The sequence below is a fragment of the Gilbertella persicaria genome (genome assembly GCF_025201335.1).
Source record: "Gilbertella persicaria strain CBS 190.32 chromosome Unknown B0P05scaffold_20, whole genome shotgun sequence".
NCBI classification, from domain to species: Eukaryota; Fungi; Mucoromycota; class Mucoromycetes; order Mucorales; family Choanephoraceae; genus Gilbertella; species Gilbertella persicaria.
In genome coordinates, this window is record NW_026251981.1 from 310,254 (window position 1) to 332,478 (window position 22,225).

The 22,225-nt window shown below is 36.0% G+C and overlaps 8 protein-coding genes across 8 annotated transcripts; 7 read left to right on the forward strand and 1 right to left on the reverse strand.

Annotated features, from left to right (window-relative positions):
* The first annotated feature begins 374 nt into the window (after nucleotides 1–374).
* B0P05DRAFT_542199 (SNF2 family N-terminal domain-containing protein) lies at nucleotides 375–5,234 on the forward strand. Its single transcript, XM_051578290.1, has 5 exons — nucleotides 375–486; nucleotides 541–1,214; nucleotides 1,274–4,363; nucleotides 4,417–4,535; nucleotides 4,579–5,234. Exons 1-5 carry the CDS (start codon nucleotides 474–476, stop codon nucleotides 5,108–5,110), a joined length of 4,428 nt encoding a protein of 1,475 aa, XP_051434856.1. The 5' UTR covers nucleotides 375–473; the 3' UTR covers nucleotides 5,111–5,234.
* A 722-nt stretch (nucleotides 5,235–5,956) lies between these two features.
* Nucleotides 5,957–6,673, forward strand: B0P05DRAFT_542200 (uncharacterized protein). The gene has a single exon (XM_051578291.1). It carries the CDS (start codon nucleotides 6,400–6,402, stop codon nucleotides 6,583–6,585), a length of 186 nt encoding a protein of 61 aa, XP_051434857.1. The 5' UTR covers nucleotides 5,957–6,399; the 3' UTR covers nucleotides 6,586–6,673.
* A 93-nt stretch (nucleotides 6,674–6,766) lies between these two features.
* B0P05DRAFT_542201 (uncharacterized protein) lies at nucleotides 6,767–8,435 on the forward strand. The gene is made up of 4 exons (XM_051578292.1): nucleotides 6,767–6,940; nucleotides 7,006–7,042; nucleotides 7,090–7,970; nucleotides 8,030–8,435. Exons 1-4 carry the CDS (start codon nucleotides 6,871–6,873, stop codon nucleotides 8,089–8,091), a joined length of 1,050 nt encoding a protein of 349 aa, XP_051434858.1. The 5' UTR covers nucleotides 6,767–6,870; the 3' UTR covers nucleotides 8,092–8,435.
* Nucleotides 8,436–9,867: 1,432 nt separating this feature from the next.
* Nucleotides 9,868–10,449, forward strand: B0P05DRAFT_542203 (60S ribosomal protein L44; the record flags this gene model as incomplete). The annotated part of the gene is made up of 3 exons (XM_051578293.1): nucleotides 9,868–9,870; nucleotides 10,018–10,240; nucleotides 10,288–10,449. 3 exons carry the CDS (start codon nucleotides 9,868–9,870, stop codon nucleotides 10,380–10,382), a joined length of 321 nt encoding a protein of 106 aa, XP_051434859.1. The 3' UTR covers nucleotides 10,383–10,449.
* A 423-nt stretch (nucleotides 10,450–10,872) lies between these two features.
* Nucleotides 10,873–12,129, forward strand: B0P05DRAFT_470438 (pseudouridine synthase; the record flags this gene model as incomplete). Its single annotated transcript, XM_051574553.1, has 4 exons — nucleotides 10,873–10,992; nucleotides 11,042–11,309; nucleotides 11,357–11,498; nucleotides 11,550–12,129. 4 exons carry the CDS (start codon nucleotides 10,873–10,875, stop codon nucleotides 12,127–12,129), a joined length of 1,110 nt encoding a protein of 369 aa, XP_051434860.1.
* On the reverse strand, nucleotides 12,112–14,023 carry B0P05DRAFT_542207 (uncharacterized protein). Its single transcript, XM_051578294.1, has 7 exons — nucleotides 13,929–14,023; nucleotides 13,247–13,879; nucleotides 13,027–13,186; nucleotides 12,890–12,979; nucleotides 12,747–12,841; nucleotides 12,403–12,705; nucleotides 12,112–12,316 (listed from the first exon to the last, which is right to left on the reverse strand). The coding sequence occupies exons 2-7, from the start codon at nucleotides 13,873–13,875 to the stop codon at nucleotides 12,175–12,177; spliced, it is 1,419 nt and encodes a 472-aa protein (XP_051434861.1). The 5' UTR covers nucleotides 13,876–13,879; nucleotides 13,929–14,023; the 3' UTR covers nucleotides 12,112–12,174.
* A 2,603-nt stretch (nucleotides 14,024–16,626) lies between these two features.
* B0P05DRAFT_542214 (uncharacterized protein) lies at nucleotides 16,627–17,666 on the forward strand. The gene is made up of 5 exons (XM_051578295.1): nucleotides 16,627–16,769; nucleotides 16,817–16,861; nucleotides 16,903–17,065; nucleotides 17,115–17,266; nucleotides 17,317–17,666. The coding sequence occupies exons 1-5, from the start codon at nucleotides 16,652–16,654 to the stop codon at nucleotides 17,658–17,660; spliced, it is 822 nt and encodes a 273-aa protein (XP_051434862.1). The 5' UTR covers nucleotides 16,627–16,651; the 3' UTR covers nucleotides 17,661–17,666.
* Nucleotides 17,667–17,863: 197 nt separating this feature from the next.
* B0P05DRAFT_542217 (glycoside hydrolase) lies at nucleotides 17,864–20,011 on the forward strand. The gene is made up of 9 exons (XM_051578296.1): nucleotides 17,864–18,158; nucleotides 18,207–18,220; nucleotides 18,277–18,556; nucleotides 18,614–18,819; nucleotides 18,883–19,094; nucleotides 19,145–19,394; nucleotides 19,451–19,506; nucleotides 19,570–19,688; nucleotides 19,735–20,011. The coding sequence occupies exons 1-9, from the start codon at nucleotides 17,887–17,889 to the stop codon at nucleotides 19,880–19,882; spliced, it is 1,557 nt and encodes a 518-aa protein (XP_051434863.1). The 5' UTR covers nucleotides 17,864–17,886; the 3' UTR covers nucleotides 19,883–20,011.
* Nucleotides 20,012–22,225: the final 2,214 nt, after the last annotated feature.

Here is a 22,225-nt window from a genome sequence, read left to right on the forward strand (position 1 = left end):
TCTAATCCAAACTAGCGTTTGTTTGACTTGAATCACAGGCGGACATTATATTTGCCCTTGGCAAGAGAGCCTGCTGTGTTCAAGCTTTTTTGGATTTAAGAAGTTTATTTGTCTCATTTTCATGAAATGTATTGTTTTTCTTTGGACTTGATTTTTATGCAAATCCAACATAATGTCAACAGTCATTTGGTATTCTCTTTTTGAGTCTATAGGTTCTTTAATTGCTGTATATATTCTCGGACCAGAGATAGTCTTCCTCAGCTCCCAAGCTAAACAATCGTACTTTTAGCTCTCTTTTTTTTTCTACTAAAAAATTGTGTGATAATATCCTGCCTAAAACGCGCTGTTGATTTGCATATTTTAACGCGTCTCAACAGAATGAAATGAGATAAAAAACCGTAGTTTTAATCTCGAAAAGAAAGTAACACCTTGATTTTTTTTTTCACAAAAACCCTTTTCTTTCGTTTTCTCTTATGACAGATACTGGTAACAAGTAGACCTTGCTATCTTATATGAAAACTAACTCCTTTTTACAAAAAGACAACGCGTCAAAAAGCAGCAGTAGCGAAGTTTCGTCTAAACAACCACGACTCACCAAACGAGCAAAGCAAATAGAAGAAAAGCTCAAGAATAAAACAGCTACTTCTCTTTTTGACACAGATGGCGACCTGAGTCGACGTAATATTATTGAGGGTGGCAGAAGGAATCGAAAGAGACCTCAGACGTTTGAGCCTGTGTCGTCCTTACCACAAACGCTTAAACGAAAAAGAACCACACCTACACCACCTCCTAAACCAACGTCCAAACCAACAATCAAAGCAATACCTAAGGGAGCACCCAAGAGAACACTCAAACTAACATCGAAAACAAAAGTAGTTTCCAAAAGAGCAAGGACAACAACTGCAGCTTCAAGAAAAGTCAAACAGTCTTTTTCCCCACCACCACTACCACCTCCTCCACCTAGACCGACGACTATGGTGATCAAGAAACAAACTATGCCTATCATACAAAATGCAAGAGAAAAGCTATTGCTAACACCTATCTCTGAGCAAGATACATCTCGAAACGATGAGATCAGTAAAAGACTAAAGCAAATGGAGATCATTCAACAACATCATAATGCCTCTGTGAAAGAACTATACCACCTTGAATTATTCCAAAACATACTTGAATACAATCCCAATGCTTTCATTAACGATGTGCGCTACAATAAGGTAAAGAAAAAAAAATAACAAGCCATAGCATGAAATAACAAGGCTGATCTTTCTTGTAGTATATGGACGAATATGACATGTGGGAGAGATTAAGACAAAATGAATCTTTCACGTCTACTATTCAAGATCCTTCTCTCATTGATTTGTTACAGAGTGCTATTTATGAATCAGCACATATATCCAATAAACAGGAAAATGACTATGTCAATACCATCCATACAGGCACAGGTTTACGTCGTATCAATCGTCAATTTGCTACACTAGAGGAATATTTAAATTCGTTTTATGCAGCTGACGAAGGCATGGAAGACAATACACCAGAAGCGCGCGAAGCTTATATTGAAAAGGAACGAAAGATTCGTCAACGTCTTTACGATTTAGAACGACGAGGAGGATTCTCTACGGAATTACAACAGATTGCTCATCGCCGTCCCTTTCATCCACCTCAGAAACATACTGTTGTGCATGACCACTTATTGACGGATATAACCATGACAGCCAAAAACTTTCATACAAGTGCAAAATACAGACGTAATGCAGCTCGTAGATGCGCTAAAGCAGTCGAAAGATATTGGGATCAGATTAGAACACATGATGAACGTATTGAACGAGAGGAAACAAAGCGATTGATTCGCTTGGCCAAGTGGACATCGCAGCAAATTAAAAAAAAATGGAAAGTAGTCGAGCGTGTATGTGAGGCACGACACAAAGAAATTCTCAAGGAACAACAAGCTAGAGAAGGACGACGTCATTTGGAACTGATTTTAGAGCATTCTGAACAAATGCTAGGTGTTCGAAAAGAAGAACTGCGTCAGTATCAACCAGAATCAGAGGCGAACGAAAAAGAACATATCATTCAAGAAAGCAGTGCTAGCAGAGATGATGAATCAAGTGCATTAGAAAGAGAGCAAGACTTGTCAATAGAGGAATTGATGGATAAATATCACAATGAGAATGAGAATGAAGAATACGACATGACAGATGAAGAGCAAGATGTACCTATAGAAGAAGATGGCCAAAGTGAAGACGACGATGAAGAACTAGATGCTTTAAATGACGAAGCAGAACTGAGTGTTGAAGAATTACTACAAAAGTATAATTACCAATTAGAAGAACAAACATTGCCCCAAGAGACAGAAAAAAAGGAAATTCAGCCCACAGGTAATACCCTTGCTACTACCAAAGTCAGTACGCCTATCCCTCATCTTTTGCGTGGAACATTACGTGAATACCAACATGTTGGTCTGGATTGGCTAGCCAGTCTGTATAACAACGGACTTAACGGAATCTTGGCCGACGAAATGGGTCTTGGAAAGACCATTCAAACAATCTCTTTATTAGCTTACCTTGCTTGCGAAAAAAAGGTCTGGGGTCCACACCTGATTGTGGTACCTACCAGTGTTATCTTGAATTGGGAAATGGAATTCAAGAAATGGCTGCCTGGTTTCAAAATTATGGCGTATTATGGATCTCCCAAAGAGCGCAAAGAAAAGCGTTCTGGTTGGTCCAAAGATAATGCGTTTCATGTCTGTATCACTTCTTACCAGCTTGTCTTACAAGACCAGAATGTGTTCAGAAGAAAAGCATGGCATTATTTGATTTTAGATGAGGCACACCATATCAAGAATTTTAGATCTCAACGCTGGCAAGTTCTTTTGAACTTTAATTCGAAACGCAGATTGCTGTTGACTGGTACGCCCCTGCAGAACAATCTAATGGAACTATGGTCTTTGCTTTATTTTTTGATGCCAAATGGCGTTTCTCAGGATATGCCTATCGGGTTTGCTAACCTAAAGGAGTTTCAAGAATGGTTTTCGCATCCTGTAGATCGAATGATTGAAAACCATCAAGAATATGGTGTAGATGAAGAATCAAAAGCTGCGATTCAAAAATTACATACAGTATTACGCCCTTATTTACTACGTCGACTTAAATTGGATGTAGAAAAACAAATGCCCGAAAAGCATGAACATATAGTATATTGTCGATTATCTAAACGTCAGCGCTTCTTATACGATGACTTTATGAGTCGAGGCAAGACAAAGGAGACATTGGCTAGTGGCAACTTTTTGAGTATCATCAACTGTTTAATGCAATTACGAAAAGTCTGCAACCATCCAGATTTGTTTGAAGAGCGACCTATTCTGACAAGTTTTGCCATGGACGACAGTGTGCAGTTTGTTGGACAATTGCTCGAGTCATTCATTCGAAAGCGATTTGCCAGTAGAGATGATACAAAAGTCAATCTTGGTTTTCTGAATTTGATCTTGACAGATACCCAAAACAATGCTATCATGAGTCAAACAGTAGCACAAGAAGTCATGCGATTGGAAGCCTCAAAAGAGATCTTCAAGACAATAGCAGCGTATCAAAAACGCATTGCTACCTCTGAATCCCGCAGTGTCAATTCACTCAAAAACTACTATGACCTAAAGAAATACGCCAAATATCGAGAAGCAGAAAAAATCAAACATACGATAAGCAGGTGGGAAAGAATCAATTACATTAATCATTTTAGATGTGCACGTCGGCCACTGTACGATGCAAGCCTTCTTCAAATGATTTCACCCACTTATGCATTCTCACACCATCCCCGTCGATACTTTGACTATTGCGATTCTGTGTGTCATGCTGTGCAACCGTATAAGGATCGAATTCAACAACACCGAGATGTGATAGAAGAGTTTGGGTTTGTGACGCCCAAAGCAGTTGTTCCAGCAACCAAATTGCCTATACCAAAAAAACTGCGGGAGGCGCATAGTGTTGAGAATGATATTTTCCACACGATAGAATCTAGACTCTCTATTGCATTTCCTGATAAGCGACTGCTCCAATACGATTGCGGTAAGCTTCAAAAGCTTGATAAACTGCTGAGAGACTTGGCTGCAGGAGGTCACCGTGCATTGATCTTTACACAGATGACGCGCGTCTTGGATGTCCTAGAGATTTTTCTAAACATGCATGGTCACCGCTACTTAAGATTAGACGGTGCTACTAAAGTGGAGCAGCGTCAAGTCCTGACTGAGCATTTCAACAACGACAGGCGTATCTTGTGCTTTATTCTCTCTACTCGAAGTGGTGGTCTCGGTATTAATTTAACAGGTGCAGATACAGTCATTTTTTATGATTCTGATTGGAACCCGTCTATGGTAAAATGCATGCAATACTTTAATAGAAAGGCGACTTAACTTTATAAAAATAGGACAAGCAGTGTCAAGACAGAGCACATCGAATCGGCCAAACCAGAGACGTGCATATTTACCGATTTGTTACTGAATTTACAATTGAAGAAAACATTTTCAAGAAGGCAAACCAAAAGAGGTAATTCAACTTGTACTTAAAGCATACTCTAATACCTTTTTAGAATGCTCGATAATGTTATTATTCAGGAAGGTGATTTTACAGATGATTACTTTAATAAGAATGAGTGGTGGAAAGACCTCCCCGAAGTGGTTGGGGCAAATCATCAGCAATCGCAAAAGTCAATAGATTATGAGCAAGCACTTTTACAAGCAGAAGATGAAAATGATGCTGCTGCTGCGATTGTTGCTCGGAATGAAATGGATATGGATGAAAATGAATTTGACGAACAAACTCAGCAACCAAGTGAAGTCTCTTCTCGACCCATGTCACCTTCTTCCTCTAATGCTCAACCATCAAGAGAACAAAGTATTCAGCCATCAGAAGAGCAAATTGTTCAGCCATCAAGAGAACAAAGTGTACAAAAGACGAATGATGACGAGAGCGCGGACGAAGAGGACATGGACGAACAAGAAGAAGATGACATGCAATTAGACGTAGGACATGTGGATCAATATATGTTGCAATTTTGGGAACGAGAAATGGTTGGAATAAACCTTGGATTTGGTAGCTTTCCGCCAGAAGAAGAAAGTTAAGGACTTAATGATGCTTTGCGTCCGCGCACTCGATTTTTTAACCAAAAAGGGCTTTTTTGTGTAATTCAGTGTTGATATAACAAAAAATAAAAATAAAAAGCTATTCTTTTACAAAAAAAAAGGGGAAAAGGGTTCTTTCTATCAAACCCAGATCTTTCTTTTTTATTTTTTGCGCCATTTTATTTCATGCACTTCTTTGTTTTTTTTAGGTTGCTTTATTTCTTCTTTCTTTTGAAAAAAAAAAATCACCTTCAAGATCAACATGTTTAATAATTATAGAAACATCTATTCTAATTGTATAACCCTCATCCTGATGCATGGGTTCCGCAAAGTGTAACCTTTAAATCTGTCATCAAATAAACAACATAAAACTTTTTTTGGGGGGTGAATAGGTGAAGAACAAAAGAGGCTTAAAACCGAATTATGGCAATTATTGTTATTGTATAAAGTAAATTATTTATATTGAATTGCATCGCCGTCTATTTTTTTTCTTGAGTTGATGACTTCTTGCATAAAGAAATTGAATTTCAGCAAGCGTGATGATGAAGTCATTCTATCTTTTTTTTAAAAAAAAAAAACTATCGTATACAAGATGGTGGAGATAATAATAATAAAATTGTTTTCTATTAACAACATTTTTTTTATGACAGCAGGTTATCATGAAACAGTCTCAGTGAGTCTCTGGCTTTTTAAGTATATTATCCGTCTATCTGTTTTCTCTCCTCCTTAAATTTTATGTATCTCATGATTAACATAAAGATGTAACATTCACTAATAAAATAGTAATAAAAAGTAATAATCATATCAAGGACAAATGTATTCTCTTCTTTTTTTAATACTTTAGGAATTCGATCGTCTACAACCAAGAAACGCTTATTCTATATGAGCAGGAGGTAAAGAGCACAAAACGAGTCATACTTCACGATGAAAATTTTCTATAACTGCCTGAAGGTAGTACACATTCACATATACTTTATATCAAAGAATCCATTGTTTCTTCTCCTTTTATTTTCATGTTCAGACTCTATCTTTCTTTTTTTCGCAAGATCGATCGCTAAGCACTGACAAAAAACCGTCAGCTTGCCTCTTTATTATTATTATTCTTTCTCATTGTTGATTTCATATCCACGTAATTCTCATAGTTGGTTCGCGAATAACTTTTATGCAAAGTAAATGCATGACATTGGATACATGACAGCTTTTTTTTGTTGTCGTCTCTCTAACAATTGTATGATGTATTAAATCTCGGCTTGAAAAAAAAAATAGCAGTTGCAGTATTTGTGGCGTTTATGATAAGAAGCCCAATCATGTTTATAAAGAAGTATATATATGAGGTAGCCTCAAAATGGAAATGTGACATTAAACGGACTTCTCGGACTAGAATGCACTATGTTAAAGCAAGTATACTGTTTCGTGTCTGCTATTTTCTGAGTGCATGTAGTATTTTTCTGCTGATCATTAATGCTCACCAATGAGTTTCGTTTTTTACACTGTACTACCATTTATTAAATCGGGTTGCTAAATAGAATTCACTCCCCCCCCAACTCCTCCCCGTGGTCCCCCTGATTCTTCTTTCGTTTTTTCTCCCCCAAAAAAGAAAAAGACAAAAAAAAACATATAAAAGACAAATCATTCTCACTTTTTTTTTTTCTCCCCAGGTTATTTTTTCCTTTTCTCTTTCTCACTCAACTTCTTTATCTTACAAATCTTTTTACTTTTTTGTTGCTTAGCACATTACTTACACACAAACAATATACGAAATGCCTTCAGAAAAATTCAGAATCGCCACAAACGGTCAATCTTTACGAAACCCAAACAATGCATTTTTCGGTAAATGATAACAATTAAAATTAAAATTGTGGACAGTATTGTAACTTTAATTTTTTTTTAAAAAGGAATGACACTCTCTGCTAATTTGACAGTCGATGAAAGGTGAGTTTGATAAAAACCAGGAATACATCATATTCACAAACAAATAGTGACGTCTCTGCTCACAATGACAGAAGATCTGCCCACAATGCTTTAGAACGTCAACGTCGTGAACATTTGAATATTAAATTCCAGCAACTCGCACATGCACTACCTTCACTTCAGAGTGTACGACGACCAAGCAAGACAATGATTGTTGCTAAATCACTTGAATTTGTTTCTTCAAGTTTAAAAAGAGAATCCAATTATACTTCTGAAATCCAAAGATTACGCGCAGAGAACGAAAAACTCAGAAAGCAAGCTCAAGCTTCAAGTGCTGTATTGAAAAAGCAGATCTCTCTAGATCAAGACAATGAAAAGACAGATGCTAAATCTGAAACCATTACCCTACCAGCCAAAGAAGAAGAAAAGGCTTCGTTAAAAAGAAAGGCTAGTGAAGCAGACTTGCAATTGTCTCCACCTCCCACTCCTGAAGCTATGCGAGGAAGTAACAATAAGAAATCACCTGCTCCTGTTATTATCGCCACACCCCAAAAGAAAAAGAAGATGGTCAAGCAAACAAAGCCGTTACAATCTCAACTACACACTCTAAAATCTTCTCCCATTAATGAAGTAGAAAACTTGGCAACCAGCGCTTCCATGGTCGCTCCATTAATAGAATCCCCCTGGTCACCTGTTGATGATCATTTCCGCCCAATGAATGCATACCCCATTACTTCTACAGCTGATAATACCTCATCTACCTATTTCAATATCTCAACATCACCATATACCACTAGTTCTACTACTCCAGCCAATAATAATGACTTGATCTTCATGACACCCAACTCTTCTGTTGATCTTTATCAACATCAATCTATTCAAGCTCAAAATATGATGCACTCTATGCTCTTTGCGCCTTACAACTTGGCCTCTGAACCAACTGCTGACTGTAAGTTTACTTTATATAGTATCTATTTATCTAATCTCGATTTTTTTTTCTATTATTAGTTACATATGCATTCTCTCATCAACGCCAAACAAGTCACCCTAATGACTTTTACTTTTCTTAAGTCCTTTCTTTTTTTAAGTGAGCTTGTTAAGACTGGCATATAATAAGCACACACAAACTTTTTTTTTATATATTATTTATTATAGCTGTACATAATTCAACACACTCACTCACACACCTTGTCTTTTTATTCTATTTATATATACATATATTTTATTCCCTTTCCCCCCCCTTCACCCTTTGTTGTTTCAATTTTTTTTCTTCTTTGAAAATAATAAACTATATCTCTATTTTACATACAAACATCTTTGTATTTCTTGGTTGATACAGAAAAGAAACTCTTGAAGCACATTTCAATCGATCGAAACAAAAAGGAACACTGCCTTTTGACACTTCTAGTACAAGTGTAACATGTACGAAACAAAAAAGAAATTTACAATAAATTATAGTTTTTATATATTTAGTCAATTACAATACACTTTATGCACGCGTCATAATGTTTGTTTGTTGCAATTAAGTCCACCCCCAAAAAAAAAAAACGAGTTAAAGATATCTTCATTATTAGCAATCGGCATCGGTTCAATGCCAATGATTTTTTGATCTTTCCCATCGCCCTAGCACCAACTTGTTTCCAAACTTCTAATTCTATCAAACTGCGATGGAATATACTTCTTTCTACTTGTGCAACACATGCATTCTAAACCCCATCATCAATTAGTCAAACAGTTGACGATCTAAGGGGAAGTACCTTTTGTTATTGATTAGGTGTCCGTTCACCTTGTAAAAGATGCTTTTTTAGGAAACTTGGTGGTTAAACTTTATAGATATGTGTATATTGTATGCATCAAATAGAAAGATAGAAAATCAGAAAAGAATCAATATGCGTTTGTTTAAACTTTGTTTTTCTATGTTAATAACAATTAATATGACATTTCTAGATTGTTTTCTTTGTTGTTTTATTCTGTAACTGTAGTACAAAATATGGAATTAGAGCTGGTGTAAATCCGCGCAAACCAAATATGTTAAGAGACTATGTGGTATCCTTTTTATTCCTGATTGCGGGAAAAGGGAAACACGGAGATAGATTAACAAAAGTTAGTTTGAAATTACCCTTGTATATATTTATAATCAAACATATTATCTTTTTTTTTTTACTTTCTTTATTTGAGCAGTAACATCATCTCTTAAAAATAGGGGGGAGGGAGTGTATTAAAATCAAGGAGAACATCTAGAACATATGTGTGTGTATATATATTTTTTTTGGGGGGAGTGAGACTGAAAGAAAAGACTTGTCTGTGTCTATTTCAACTTTGTCATTCGAAAAAGTACATTTTTGATAATATCTTCTAAAAGAACATCAAGGCTTTTTTCACCTGTTTTTTGCCAAAATGGATGGCTTGGCCGTGCACATTCAAAAGTATTCTAGTTTAGGAAATGTTCTATTATGAACTTAGAAATGCACGTAATATGAAGTATTCAATTTCTAAAAATATAAAGTCGTACAATTTAATGTGCGTATTATCGTTGGTTTTCTTTGTGCTCTTACGAGAAAAAAAAATCCAAGAATCCAAAAGAAAAAGAAAAGACGCAAGGCTTTTGAGCAAAACAAAAAAGCACCTACATTTTCTTATTGACAGGTCAAAATACAGTTTGTTTTCAGGCACAAAAAATATAGAGCAATTTGACCAATCATATATTATCGGAAACTGAAAACTCTACAAACCACCCAGAAAATAAGCGAGAGGAGAAGTGAAAAAATGACATTGGAAGTGTAAGGAATCAATGAGCTGAAAATACCCGCAAATGATGCCAAATGAGATAACTTCCTCCTTTCATCATGGTATGTATTCACTACGGATGGAGCGGAATATGAGCTCAAGGGAGAGATGGAAGAGCATAAAAGAGATGGATGGATAGATAGATAGATGGATGGATGATAAAAGCGCACAAACACGATTAGAACAAACACTAAATGATCGACTTTTAGGTCAACATTCCCAAGACCCGTAACACCTACTGTAAGGGTTCCAAGTGTAGAAAGCACACTCCTCACAAAGTCACCCAATACAAGGCTGGTAAGGCCTCTCTCTTCGCCCAAGGTAAGAGACGTTATGACCGTAAGCAATCTGGTTATGGTGGTCAAACCAAGCCCGTTTTCCACAAGAAGGCCAAGACTACCAAAAAGATCGTCCTCCGTCTCGAATGTACCTGTAAGTTGCTAAATTGTAGTTTTGAATGATGACTGACATTGTCATAGCTTGCAAGTACAAGATGCAACTCGCCATCAAGAGATGTAAGCACTTTGAATTGGGTGGTGACAAGAAGACTAAGGGTGCTGCCCTTGTTTTCTAAACAAGCCTGATTTATTTGCGAAATAAACAACCTATTCATGCTGTCAAATGGAAACATTTAAATTGTGGCTTTTTCTCCTTATTTTTTCATATTTTTTTTTTTTCATTTTCTTTTTTCAAGATCATGGGTTTAGAGGAGCATAAAAGAGATCTCGATAAAAAGGAATTCGAAGAGGTCGTTCAACAAGTAAAACATAGCATAAATTGTGTACAACAATCTAATGTACCGAGAATAGCCTCAGAAAAAGAAGACAAAAAAGGAAACAAAAGAGGAAAAGGCAGAAAGAAAGCGTCTTATGGCTAAGACAAATCCTTATTATCAAATGGCCAAGAATAAAGAGATTCCGCTCGGGAAAAGACACAAGCGAAGAAAAGAAGACGATTTTAGAGACATTGATGATATGCATACAGCACATTACTTTTTTGAAGATGGTGCCTGATTTTATTTCTTTCTGTCGTGAATTAACAAACTTTTTTTTTTTTTTATAGAAATGCGTAAAGTCAAGCCTTATTACTTTGAATATAAATCATATGCAAAGGGTCGTTGGTTAGGAAGAAGTATACTTGAAGTATTTGCCTCAGAATTTAGAGATCGTAGTGAAGAATATTATGTAATTTATCAGGTTGTTTGTACCTATACTTACTTGTTATCCTTGTTAGCGGTATGCGATTGAGAGAGGTCTACTTACTATCAATGATCAAAAAGTGACAACAGATACAATTATCAAGACTTCAGACGTCATTGGTCACAAAATTCATCGCCATGAACCTCCTTGTACAGATCAACCTATTAAAGTTGTGTATGAAGATGATGATCTTTTTGTAGTCGATAAGCCTGGAGGTATCCCAGTCCATCCAGCAGGTCGCTATAGACACAATACAATTATTCATGTGCTAAGAAAAGAAAGGGACATTGCAAAACTCTATCGTAAGTCATGCTTGTTCATTTCTTTTTTGTATTAATACTTTATTTAGCTGCAAATCGACTTGACTTGCCTACATCTGGTTTAATGTTGATTGCACGCAATTCAGCTAGAGCAAAACAATTAGAACGCGAAATGTCTGCAGGCTCCATCAGGAAAGAATACATTTGTCGAGTTGACGGCAAATTTCCAGAGTAAGTCTATATATTTATATTTGATTGCATAAACTAAACTATGATCGCTAGTGGTGAAATTGTTTGTGATGCGCCCATCAAATGTATTTCACATAAAATGTCTGTCAATTATGTTCATCAAGATGGTAAACCTTCTGTTACTAAATTCCAACGTCTCAGCTACAATGGTAAAACCAGTGTTGTGCGCTGTAAACCTTTGACAGGTCGCACACATCAAATCCGAGTTCATCTTCGTTACCTAGGGTATCCAATCTCAAATGATCCACTCTATGGTAATGGTACTTCTTGGGCACCTTTTATTCGGCCCGGTGAAAGAATGGAAGACAAAGATGCTCGCTTATTAGTTGACAAACTGTTTGAGTACTCTCCTATGGAAGAATGGGACGAATCAGGTCAGCCTGTTCTGGCCGAAACGCCTTCTCTAGACGACTCGGATAATACACGCTGCTCAGAATGCAGTGCATCACTTGTATTAGGAAAGAACTATGATCAACTGTGTATCTTCTTACATGCTTGGCGTTATTCAGCTAGTGGTTGGGAATATGAAACTGAACTGCCATTTTGGGCTAAAGAAGACTTCAACGATGATGATGCTCCTCTAAAGTACAGAAATACCTTTATTGAAAAATAAATCTTTTTATTTATTTATTGTCGTATCTCTCTATATATTTTTTCTTTATGTTGAAGGTGGTGGTGATGGTGATGATGTATTATTAGTGTCTGTCTCTGAAAACTTGAGTTTTTGTTCTAGATCTTTGGCAAGGTTGTCATCATTATTTTGTTGTTTAGCAGGTGTTACATGAGTAGTAGCGGAACATCTGATATTAAAAAAAAAAAAAAAAAAAAAAAAAAAGGGTTCAATGAAACGAAAGAAAATAGGGCTTAGCTGTCAGAATAAACTTACTGTTGTGTCTGATGGAAATGGGGGTCAGCAGTTGGGTGGTGAGGATAGTACGCATGGTGATTTGAAGGAGCTATGCCTAACATGGTTTCGGGTGTAATAGGCATCATTGGTCTCATAGAAAATGTAGCCATAGGCTGAAAGTCACGAGGACCTACTACTCTTCGACTGCGTGCTGTTTGACTCTTTAATTTCTTTTGTGCTGGAGAGTCGGCAAAACGTACTTGTAGTGGTGCAGAAGATCCTTCAATTGTATGTCCGTTAAACTTTTCAATGATAGCCGATGCTGATTCGCGGTCAGTTAATCTATTGAATTTAGATTTGACAGAAATGTACATTGCTATTACCTTGCAAAGCCCACACCTCGGCTTAAACCAGATTGAGGATCACGCAAAATACGATTTGAAATTGTTGGATATGGAAGGAAGAGCTCTTCAAGTTTCTATATTGTGTAAGTGATTCTATTCAATATTCTATAGAAGCAATTTACTTGTTCTGTAGTATCCAATGGTAAATTTGAAATATAAATGTTGGTAGAGTTCTCATCTTGAAGATATCTTAGTTTTGAACTGAAAGATTCCTGTCAAGTTTCGCTTAGTAAATCGAATGAGTAGATCATGCACTTACTTGTCCAACTCGGGCAAATGAAGCCTGGAGACCGGCTTTGTTTAAACCTGTAATTGCTTCTTCACCCTCTTTTTCGTTTTCAAACATAGCAAAACCATAGCCCTTACATTCGCCTGTCTTTTGGTCAATGATTGCCTTGGAAGATGCAATAGGACCATATCTATCAAAAGAACGAGATTTAATATTCATATAGAGGGGTCTAAAATTAGAGTATTCTTACACTTGACACATTTCCAAAAATGATTCATCTGTAGTCGAACTAGACAATCCACGGACATAAACATTATGAGTATGATAGTGATTGGCTTCTGTTTCAAGTTGTTGTTGCACTTGGCTTCTTTTACTGCTTCTATCCGTCTGAATAATGTAAGGACCTGGAAGGTATTGGTGAGGAGGCGAGCCTGGTGTCGAGCTAGTGCCTGTCAATACAGGTGAACTGATATGAAGTGGAGGAAAAGGTTGTGAATGAGGTGGCAGGACATAGGCATGTGTAGGAGGTGAGAGCGTGATGCCTTGTTGGTATTGGAAAGTGGGACTAAAAGGTGGGCTGGCAGGATTAATAGGAGGTGATTGTGGATGCAATGAAGGTGATCCAGGATAACTTTGATACCCATTTCCATAATCAGCAGTATAGTATTGGACAGAAAATTGAGGGCTGAGAGGATACACATAGGTAAAGTTGACAGGATCAGATATTTCATAGCCACCTTGAAGCTGAACTGGGTCAATGTATGCACCATAGGGTGGGTAAGGTGGAGAAGTTGGCGTGACAAATGCATGCTGGACTTCTGGAGCCTTTCTCTCTACAGTTCCTTCTTCTTTGTTACCTTTGACGTCTGAAGTTGCCATATCACTATAATAAAAAGAGAAGTTTAATAAAAACCTTAAAATGTCTATGGTACCTTTTTCTCTAAAAAAAATAGCTTCCCTATGTACAAAATAAATAAAATATATAAGAAAAAAAAGGAGAAAGCAAAAGAAAGGAGTGAAAAAAAAAAAAAAAAAAACTGGAAAAAGCAAGAATAAATATGATTTGAATGCGAAGAGAGGGATGACCAACCAAATAGCGTCATCAGTTACCTTTGTCATACTTTGATTTTATGATTTCCGCTGTGAGGCAATTCTCTCTTTCTCTTTATACATGTGTGTACTTAATTATGGAGGCACTCATGTACTTTGGCTCGCTGGTTTTTATGAAATTCTCTCAAAATACTCGTCGCCTGTTTCCTTTTTGAAGAGAAACAAGCGCATTAAAATGACACGTGGTGACACTAGGGGATCAATATGCGTTTTCAATGTACACCTTATTCCGAAAATATTTTGTCTAGACAGAGAAAATTTATACCATGCAAATCAATAAACCACTTTATGCTATAAAATAAGGAATCTGTTGTTACTTTATCATTTGTTAATGGCAGCAGAAACAGTTAAATTCTTTTATGCAATAAAAAATGATGCAAGCAGGATAAAATGGCTATGAAATTATTTAGAGTCCATCAAACATTGAATACCAAATTTATTAAGGAGCATTGAATATGAATAAAAAAAAAGATTATAAAAGATGAAAATTTTCGTTTATTATCTTATAATGCGTCCGCTTGATGATACAGTGTAAAGATGTTGGTATATAACACCTTAAATCTCCCCGAGTTGGTTGTACAAGGCCAACAAATGCAAAGAAGAATATACAAAGTATATATTTGTATTTGGCATGTGAAATATATGAGTTTGTTAAGAGAAGAAGCATGCGTGCAATAGGTGTTTATATAGGGCATATATGTATAGAATAACTGTTGACAAAGCGACTATATCTTTGATAAAACTGTGTGTATGTATATACAACTGAAAATGAAGTAACAAATATTTACATGAAAGTTTATTTCATCGAGATAGCTTTATTATTAAGGCAAGTCAAGGGTGATAAAGTAGAGCTTTTTACTTTCTGTCACCTTTGTGTCAACACGTGATTGTACATCGCTTGTACCCATTGACACTATAGAGGCGTTGCATCTCGAGAAATCAATAGTTTCAGGCAAGCAATTTCATAATAAAAGAAAATAAAAACCACTACTAACATAAATGTTATTATCTAAAGACGAAACTTCCTTAATCACTACAAGGCTAAGGAATTATGGGAATATGCAATTGTCTATAAACACCACGCCATCTACATCAAATGCTTGAAGGAGTACAACGGTATCGTACTGTCACAATGCAGCCATTAATGTAGAAAATAGGTAAAGAAAAAAAAAGAAAGATTTTTCTATTTCTATTTTTGCATTAGTTGTGCTATCAACTTTGAATGAGGCTTCATTACCAAAACAATAGAAATACCAAACATAATGCGCAGCTCAATATGCTTATGACAACTTTCGCTTCATTGTCAAACTAATGACAACAGCGTTTATTCAAGCCACTAGCAGTAAAATCGTCTCACCAAGTACCCATTTTAAATCACGAGCCAGTGTCTAAAACACGTGTAAGGACAGTCCATACCTGGTACATATCCTTCTTGAGTTTTTGGCATAATGAACAAGAACATGTCGATACAAGGGTTAACAGTGCTCTTGACAAGAATATGAGGGAGTTGAATATGGTTAGTCTAAATCAATTAAAACAATTTTGTTTTGATCAAGTCGGTTGCATTAACTATCATAGGTGGTGCAGTAGCAAACAATGACCCTACATTATCAGGTACAAGAAAAGAAAAAGGGCTCAAGTCCAATAATGGAAATTTTGAGTCATGGCGTATGCATTAAAAAAACGAAAATAGGTAGACAAACAAGGCTTTTCTCCAATTCTAACTTTCTTATCTTCAGTGGAGCGGATTTGTGAAAATTAAAAGCCTATTGGCATTAGGAAGCAGGTGCAACATTACAATGGGTATTTTTAATTTCTTTGCTCAGTATAAAGCTAATAAATGCTTATATACTTATCTACATAAATAACTATACAAGCTTACTCTAAACTGTACAATTCGCGGATAGATCCCTGTATAGTAAAATTATCAGTAGCAACAGTCTCTTTTTTTTTTTTTTAATCACGGCTGAAAAAGAAATTAGTCATTATGCAACTCTTTGTCTTAGTTGTATAGTGATATGTTGATTCCTTGTTTTCCTGCAGCTTCTCACAGAACGTATCCTCTATGATTTGTGTATTCAAGAATTCCTTCCTATGGAATGTCAATCACAGTTCTTTATGGTTTGAACATACTTTCCATTCAGGTTTCTCAAGAGCTTCGTCTGTTTTAAAATATAGATGAATTGCAACAGTATATCTTTTTCTAAAAAAAAAATGTTGTTTAAGGGACAGAAAAAATACATTCTAGATGTAGAAACTCTAATGAATTTCTAATTTTATCTCGCATATGGCTTGAGCCAAAAATAGCGTACAGAAGCTTCAAGTCATTCATCAATAGATCATATTTAAAAATGAGCGTATCTGTCAGCCATTTTCTGTAATGCAAATGAGAGTTACTCCTTTGTACGTGATTTATTGGTCTTGCTGGCCTTCAAAGCAACAGCAAAAAACGTCACATCATGTCTGTGTACAGTAGCCCAACACTAGGGCATGAAATAATCTTTTCATTTTTCATTTTTTTTTTTTTTTACTTTATCAAACAAATATGGCTGCGCTTAACGACGACGTTTATGCTCGTGTACACGAAAAAGTAAAAGAACACAACTTAACAGAACAAGAAGTAAAGGCTATCGAAACAGCAAGAGGGCAGCTTCAAACTCATAGTAAGTTGTCGAGAACGTTTGAAATAATCTAAGTCAATATTATATAGCTTATACTGGCGGTATGGCAGGTGCAACCACTGCTTTCCTTATAGGTATGGCTGTGCTTTTATATCATTGCACTAACTCAAAATAGGCAAAAGAAAGAGATTCAATCCCATTCAATTACTCGCAGTAACAGGTGGTGGTTTCCTTATGGGTTCACAAATGGGTTTAATTTCGGGTGCATTGGCAGGAGTGAAGACAATTAATTCTTTGCCTAATCCTCAACGTCTTATCAATGTAATACGAGAAGTGCAGTAAGTGAATTGGGAGTTCATTTTTTCCCCTACTTATCATTGTACATAGATTGGAAGCTATGAAAAGAAAAATACCAAATGCACCACAGAATAGAAACACTGTTCGACCACCTTTAATGTCATCGCAGGAATTGAATCAAGCTCAGAATCCTCAAGATTCATTTTCACCTGATATCAACGAAAACACACTGGGTGAATTAGGTAAAACATTGGCGAATAGGTTATTTGTGTATACCAACTTTGTCTGCTAGGATGGGGAATGCCGATCGATAGACAAACAAACAAAAGCGATATGAATATTACAGATCAACAAGATCAATTCACTGAAACGAAAGCGCGCCAGCAACAACTTCAGCAGCCTAGTGCTTGGGATAAGATTCGAGCAGAAAACTTACCCAATAACACCTGGGCAAGAATTCGCCAGGAGGCACAGAAAACCTCCCCTGAAGACCTTGCTAAGGCAAGAGAAAAGACAGCAAGTAGACTTCGTGAAAATTCTGGGTTTGATGTAGAAGAACTACCAAGAACGCGAGAAGAGGTCTTGCAAAAGAGTGGAAGCTCCCGAAAGAACCAATGGGGCGACGTACTAGAATAAAGCTAAAAAAAACATTCTAATTGTATTATATAAATAGTCCTAGAGTAATTGGTATAAGGGGTTGACGCACAGAACTCATAGAGTTCATGAAAGGAAAAAAACATAGTTGGAATCGCCATTTTGTTAAATTAGCAATATGTTCCGATGCTTTAAGTATGTGCATAAATTCATTCATTCTTGTTCTTCTCTTTGTATTTTTCTTTTTTTTGAATCTTTTGTACTAATCATGAAGACCGTATTGAGATTGTCTGCTTTGGCAGCAATTTGCTTACAATTATCAGCTGTGAATGCCACAACAAATGAGACTAGTGCTCAATTTACAAACGGAATTGCAGGCGGACCGGCCCTTCAGATCACAAACGAGACTACAATTCCTAATACAGATCATAGAGCTGAAATGGTTAGAAATGCATTTAGACATGCCTGGAAAGGATACACTGATTATGCGTACGGTCATGACGAATTACAGCCCATGACAAACGGTACTACAGATTCTAGGTAGGTTATAGTTTATGTTTTAAAAACAAAGCTTACCATTTTATATAGAAATGGCTGGGGAGGTAAGATAATCTCTCTATTAATAATATGCTAGGTTAACACAGTTACTCAAAAACAGCTACCATCTTTGATGCTCTTGACACATTGCTTATTATGGGTTTGGAAGAAGAATATCAACAAGCTTTTGAGCATGTAAGAAGAGTTGATTGGACTCATAGTGAAGAGCCCTCCAAGACCTTTGAAACCAATATCCGTTACTTGGGTGGTCTTTTGTCTGCTTATGATCTTAGACCTGATCCCATCTTGCTTGAAAAAGCAAGGGAACTAGCTGAATATGTAATTATGCCCGCTTTCGATACACCCAATCGTATACCTGCTGCCTTTGTAAATGTTGTTACGTAAGAATCTTGTTTGCTTTTTGATGCACTTTTTCTAATACACCGTGCTCTCATTAGAGGAAGACCCATTAGAGACACGGAAATAGTCTTGGCTGAATTCGGTTCCCTTCAATTAGAACTTGTTAGACTCAGTCAAGTCACTGGTGATGATCGATATGAACGTGCTGGTAATCATATTATTGAAATGATTTCTGAAGTGCCTTCAAGAATGCCAGGTTTATATCCCATGATTTGGGACTTGGAAAGATTCGCACCCACTAATAGTAAGTAAAAGCTCAGTTGCTTTTTATATGTTCTTACAATGGCTTTTTTTTTTTTTTGTATAGCCTATATTACCATTTCTGGCGGTGCTGACAGTTACTATGAATACCTTTTAAAGACGCACATTCTTATGGGTGGTGAAGAAGAACTCCAACTTGATATGTGGAAAACTTCTGTAGATAGTATGAAACACTATCTTCGTTCAGAAACTCACAATGGAAAGGTCTATCTTGCTGAATTTGAGCAATACTACAAATTGTTACAAAGTGGAGAATTGGTATACCAACGACCTAAAAAACAAATCGGCATTTCTGACATTTAGGTTAGGTATGTTTTATCCCTGGTAATTTGTTACTTGGTGCACGCTATTTGCAAGATGAAAGTATAGGCATGTTTGCTGCTGAACTTATGCAATCATGCTACGATACCTGGACTAATTCTCCTACTGGTTTGGCTCCCGAGACTTGGAGTTGGATTGACAAGGACCAAAACATGGCTGCTTATCCTGATATTATGCAAAAGATGATGTCCACCGCAGGTTTTGTAGCTCAAGATACAGGGTACGATTTAAGACCTGGTATGGATATATTTAACTTACATAATCGCCCTAATACTTTTATGTTAATAATCTAGAAACAATTGAAAGTTTGTTTTACTTCTACCGTATTACAGGTGACAAGTCATACCAGGTATAATGGATGTTGTTAATCCATTTCGTTTCTGACTAATTCTTTGGTATGTACATTCTATAGGATAAGGCCTGGAAAATTTTTGAAGCTATTGAAACGTACTGTAAGACATCTTCTGGCTACACTCGTATTGCTGATGTGACCAACATGCAAGATGTTGGACCTTTAGATTTTGAAGAAAGGTATAGATGTTTGCTTGAAGAAAAGACCTTTAATTGCTTCTTATAGCTACTTTTTTGCTGAAACCCTCAAATATCTTTATTTGATCTTTAGTGATACCAACTTGATCTCGTTGGACGAATACGTCTTCAACACAGAAGCACATCCTTTCAAACTTAGTCGTCCTATTCAAATTCAAGCAAAAGAATTCTACTAAATAATAGATAGAAATCCAATTGTTCATCCTGTTGCATAAAAAATTAGGCTTTGATGCAATAGAAAAAAATATAGACCTTTGCTTTCTGAGCCTATTGATGTAAATAATATAACCTTATTGCTGGTGAAATATTGTGTTGACGTGTGAAAACGTTTCGAGAGTTCTTGCTTGTATTTCATCATTTTCATAATCTATTTGAAAAGCAAATACTTTGATCGAAAACTATAGTGCCTTGCACATATTTTGAGTATTTAAACTTGTCAGTAGCTCTATTTTTTGCCTTGTAGCGTCAAATAGAAGATCAGAAGTTATCAAATGGATAATTTTCACGAGTAGTACTTTTTGAATCAAAAGTCATTTTGGCCAAATTTCATAGGTTGCCAGTGACATTGTACCTCTTGAGCTGTATGTCTCTTTATTATAGATAAAACGAGTAATTAAATTAGAGCAGTGAGTATATGATAATGTACAGTCATCCGTATTAGATTTAATGTATCATATAAGTTTCCAACACTTTGACACTTTTATGAGCAAACAATCTCTTTTTTTTTTTTAATTTAGGTAAACCAAGGAATTCTTTATCAAGATAGTATATTCAAGTAAGCTACTTGATGATGTAGGACTTATTCATGTAACAAAGGCTACAGGCAGATGAATGCTTTGATAGTAAAACAAGACGGCAATCCATACAAATCATTGTCTTTTCCTTAGACTTACGAAGGTTTTGTAAAGCCTGTTTATGCATACATAAATACTTTAGCTACTCACAAACAATGTTTGTTAACATACAGGTACCTTTGGAGTTGATTTGGACCAAAAAAAAAAAAAAAAAGCACTTACATTAATGGACAACAAACGATTTTCATTTAATGCAAATCGTTGTACTGCAGTAATCAGTAAATTACTATTTAAGGTTCTTGTATGGAATAAAGGTCTCTACAGATCATGCTGTATTCTGATGCAAGCAATCATCTATAAATATGAACCTATTTCTGACTCAATAAAACGCATTCTTTGTTTGATCTTAATTTTTCACTCTTATTTTGACATTGACAAAGTATCAACGAATAGCATGAATGAATACAGATGAACATGGATGAACAAGTGTAATAATGGATGAGCATGGGTGAACGTGAATGACCCTGGGTAAACATGAATACGCACAGATGACAATGAATAACCATGGTTTAGTAGAGAACAATAAAAATCTAGTTAAAACTGTTTATTTGATCTAGTTTAAACAAAAAAAAAAAAAAAAAAAAAAAAAAAAAAAAAAAAAAAGTGAAAAATCAAATTTCTTTCTACTTGAAAGTAATTGTTTTTAAAAAAATTTCGTTTTTGTCAACCTAAATGGCATACTTTTGTATCTGCATAAATTTTGTCAAATTTATTTATTCAGTATGAAAAGCAATCTTAAGTATAAGGCTAGAATTAGTCCAAACTGCTAGGATTTGGTCAATTCATAAGAATAACTAAACTAGACTAAAATACTTCTTAAGGGAACAAGGACAAAGAAATATAGAGGGAAAAGTGCTGATGTGATAATGATTGCAGGCGTATGTGTGTAGCCAAAGAAGAAAGAGAAACAGCTGATTAATTGTCAAAAAGAGCAGAATGTTTGTGGTAGCATGCTGCATTGAGGGGATTTGGAATGAAATGGAATTGATAAGGTCCATTTGGCACCCTAATAAAATACAGAGCAGGTATCCTTGGTTGGTTTTGTGAAGAGTCAGTCTAACATGTAGGGCAGAGGATTAGAGACAGTTGTAAGTTGGTCAAACGCAGTATGCAGTTTAAGGCATTAGATGAAAAGTGGATGAGAAAAGTTTGCACTATATAAACAAGGCTTAGGGTTCTCTCCAGGTAGCAAAACGAGTCGTCAGCAAATTAGACAGCTGCGCTTGAGATTGTTCATAGGAAGCAAGATAAACCAGTGTTGTTCGTATCAATAGAGAATAGTAGGGTCATATTCGAGTGATCGTTCTTAGAAATTGCTTATACTAAGCCTTTATGCCTAAAAATCTCTCTGGTTCTGAAAGAAATCAGAGATAGGAAAAGATGTCTTGTCATGGGATGACTATATCAGGAAGAATATACACAGCGATGTCTTTCTTAGGTATGACAATATCGTATTTAGTAGAGTCCCATCTATGGTCTAGTGTGAGACTATGCTCAGCATATTGATCAAAGAGAGATTGAAAATACTTCTCAGGAGCAATTGACACAACATTGCCTGTATAAAATAAACAATCGACACAAGTAATGAACTCGTTTGCGAACATATTGTCGATCATGGATGCAGCATACATCAGTTGAGAAAGACTATTAATATGGTAGTAATTA

Excerpts from the sequence above, each read along its gene's own strand:
- B0P05DRAFT_542214 (XM_051578295.1), top strand. The coding sequence starts at position 16,652 with ATGGCTGCGCTTAACGACGACGTTTATGCTCGTGTACACGAAAAAGTA. Across the intron at positions 16,770-16,816 it reads AGGGCAGCTTCAAACTCATA|CTTATACTGGCGGTATGGCA; the intron begins GTAAGTTGTCGA and ends AATATTATATAG. Across the intron at positions 16,862-16,902 it reads AACCACTGCTTTCCTTATAG|GCAAAAGAAAGAGATTCAAT; the intron begins GTATGGCTGTGC and ends AACTCAAAATAG.
- B0P05DRAFT_542207 (XM_051578294.1), bottom strand. The coding sequence starts at position 13,875 with ATGGCAACTTCAGACGTCAAAGGTAACAAAGAAGAAGGAACTGTAGAG. Across the intron at positions 12,842-12,889 it reads CATTGGATACTACAGAACAA|AAACTTGAAGAGCTCTTCCT; the intron begins GTAAATTGCTTC and ends TACACAATATAG. Across the intron at positions 12,706-12,746 it reads CGAGGTGTGGGCTTTGCAAG|ATTAACTGACCGCGAATCAG; the intron begins GTAATAGCAATG and ends TAAATTCAATAG.
- B0P05DRAFT_542199 (XM_051578290.1), top strand. Across the intron at positions 1,215-1,273 it reads ACGATGTGCGCTACAATAAG|TATATGGACGAATATGACAT; the intron begins GTAAAGAAAAAA and ends TCTTTCTTGTAG. Across the intron at positions 4,364-4,416 it reads CTGATTGGAACCCGTCTATG|GACAAGCAGTGTCAAGACAG; the intron begins GTAAAATGCATG and ends TTATAAAAATAG.
- B0P05DRAFT_542200 (XM_051578291.1), top strand. The coding sequence starts at position 6,400 with ATGATAAGAAGCCCAATCATGTTTATAAAGAAGTATATATATGAGGTA.
- B0P05DRAFT_542201 (XM_051578292.1), top strand. The coding sequence starts at position 6,871 with ATGCCTTCAGAAAAATTCAGAATCGCCACAAACGGTCAATCTTTACGA. Across the intron at positions 6,941-7,005 it reads CCCAAACAATGCATTTTTCG|GAATGACACTCTCTGCTAAT; the intron begins GTAAATGATAAC and ends TTTTTTAAAAAG. Across the intron at positions 7,971-8,029 it reads CTCTGAACCAACTGCTGACT|TTACATATGCATTCTCTCAT; the intron begins GTAAGTTTACTT and ends TTCTATTATTAG.
- B0P05DRAFT_542217 (XM_051578296.1), top strand. The coding sequence starts at position 17,887 with ATGAAGACCGTATTGAGATTGTCTGCTTTGGCAGCAATTTGCTTACAA. Across the intron at positions 19,507-19,569 it reads CAGGTGACAAGTCATACCAG|GATAAGGCCTGGAAAATTTT; the intron begins GTATAATGGATG and ends TACATTCTATAG. Across the intron at positions 19,689-19,734 it reads CCTTTAGATTTTGAAGAAAG|CTACTTTTTTGCTGAAACCC; the intron begins GTATAGATGTTT and ends TGCTTCTTATAG.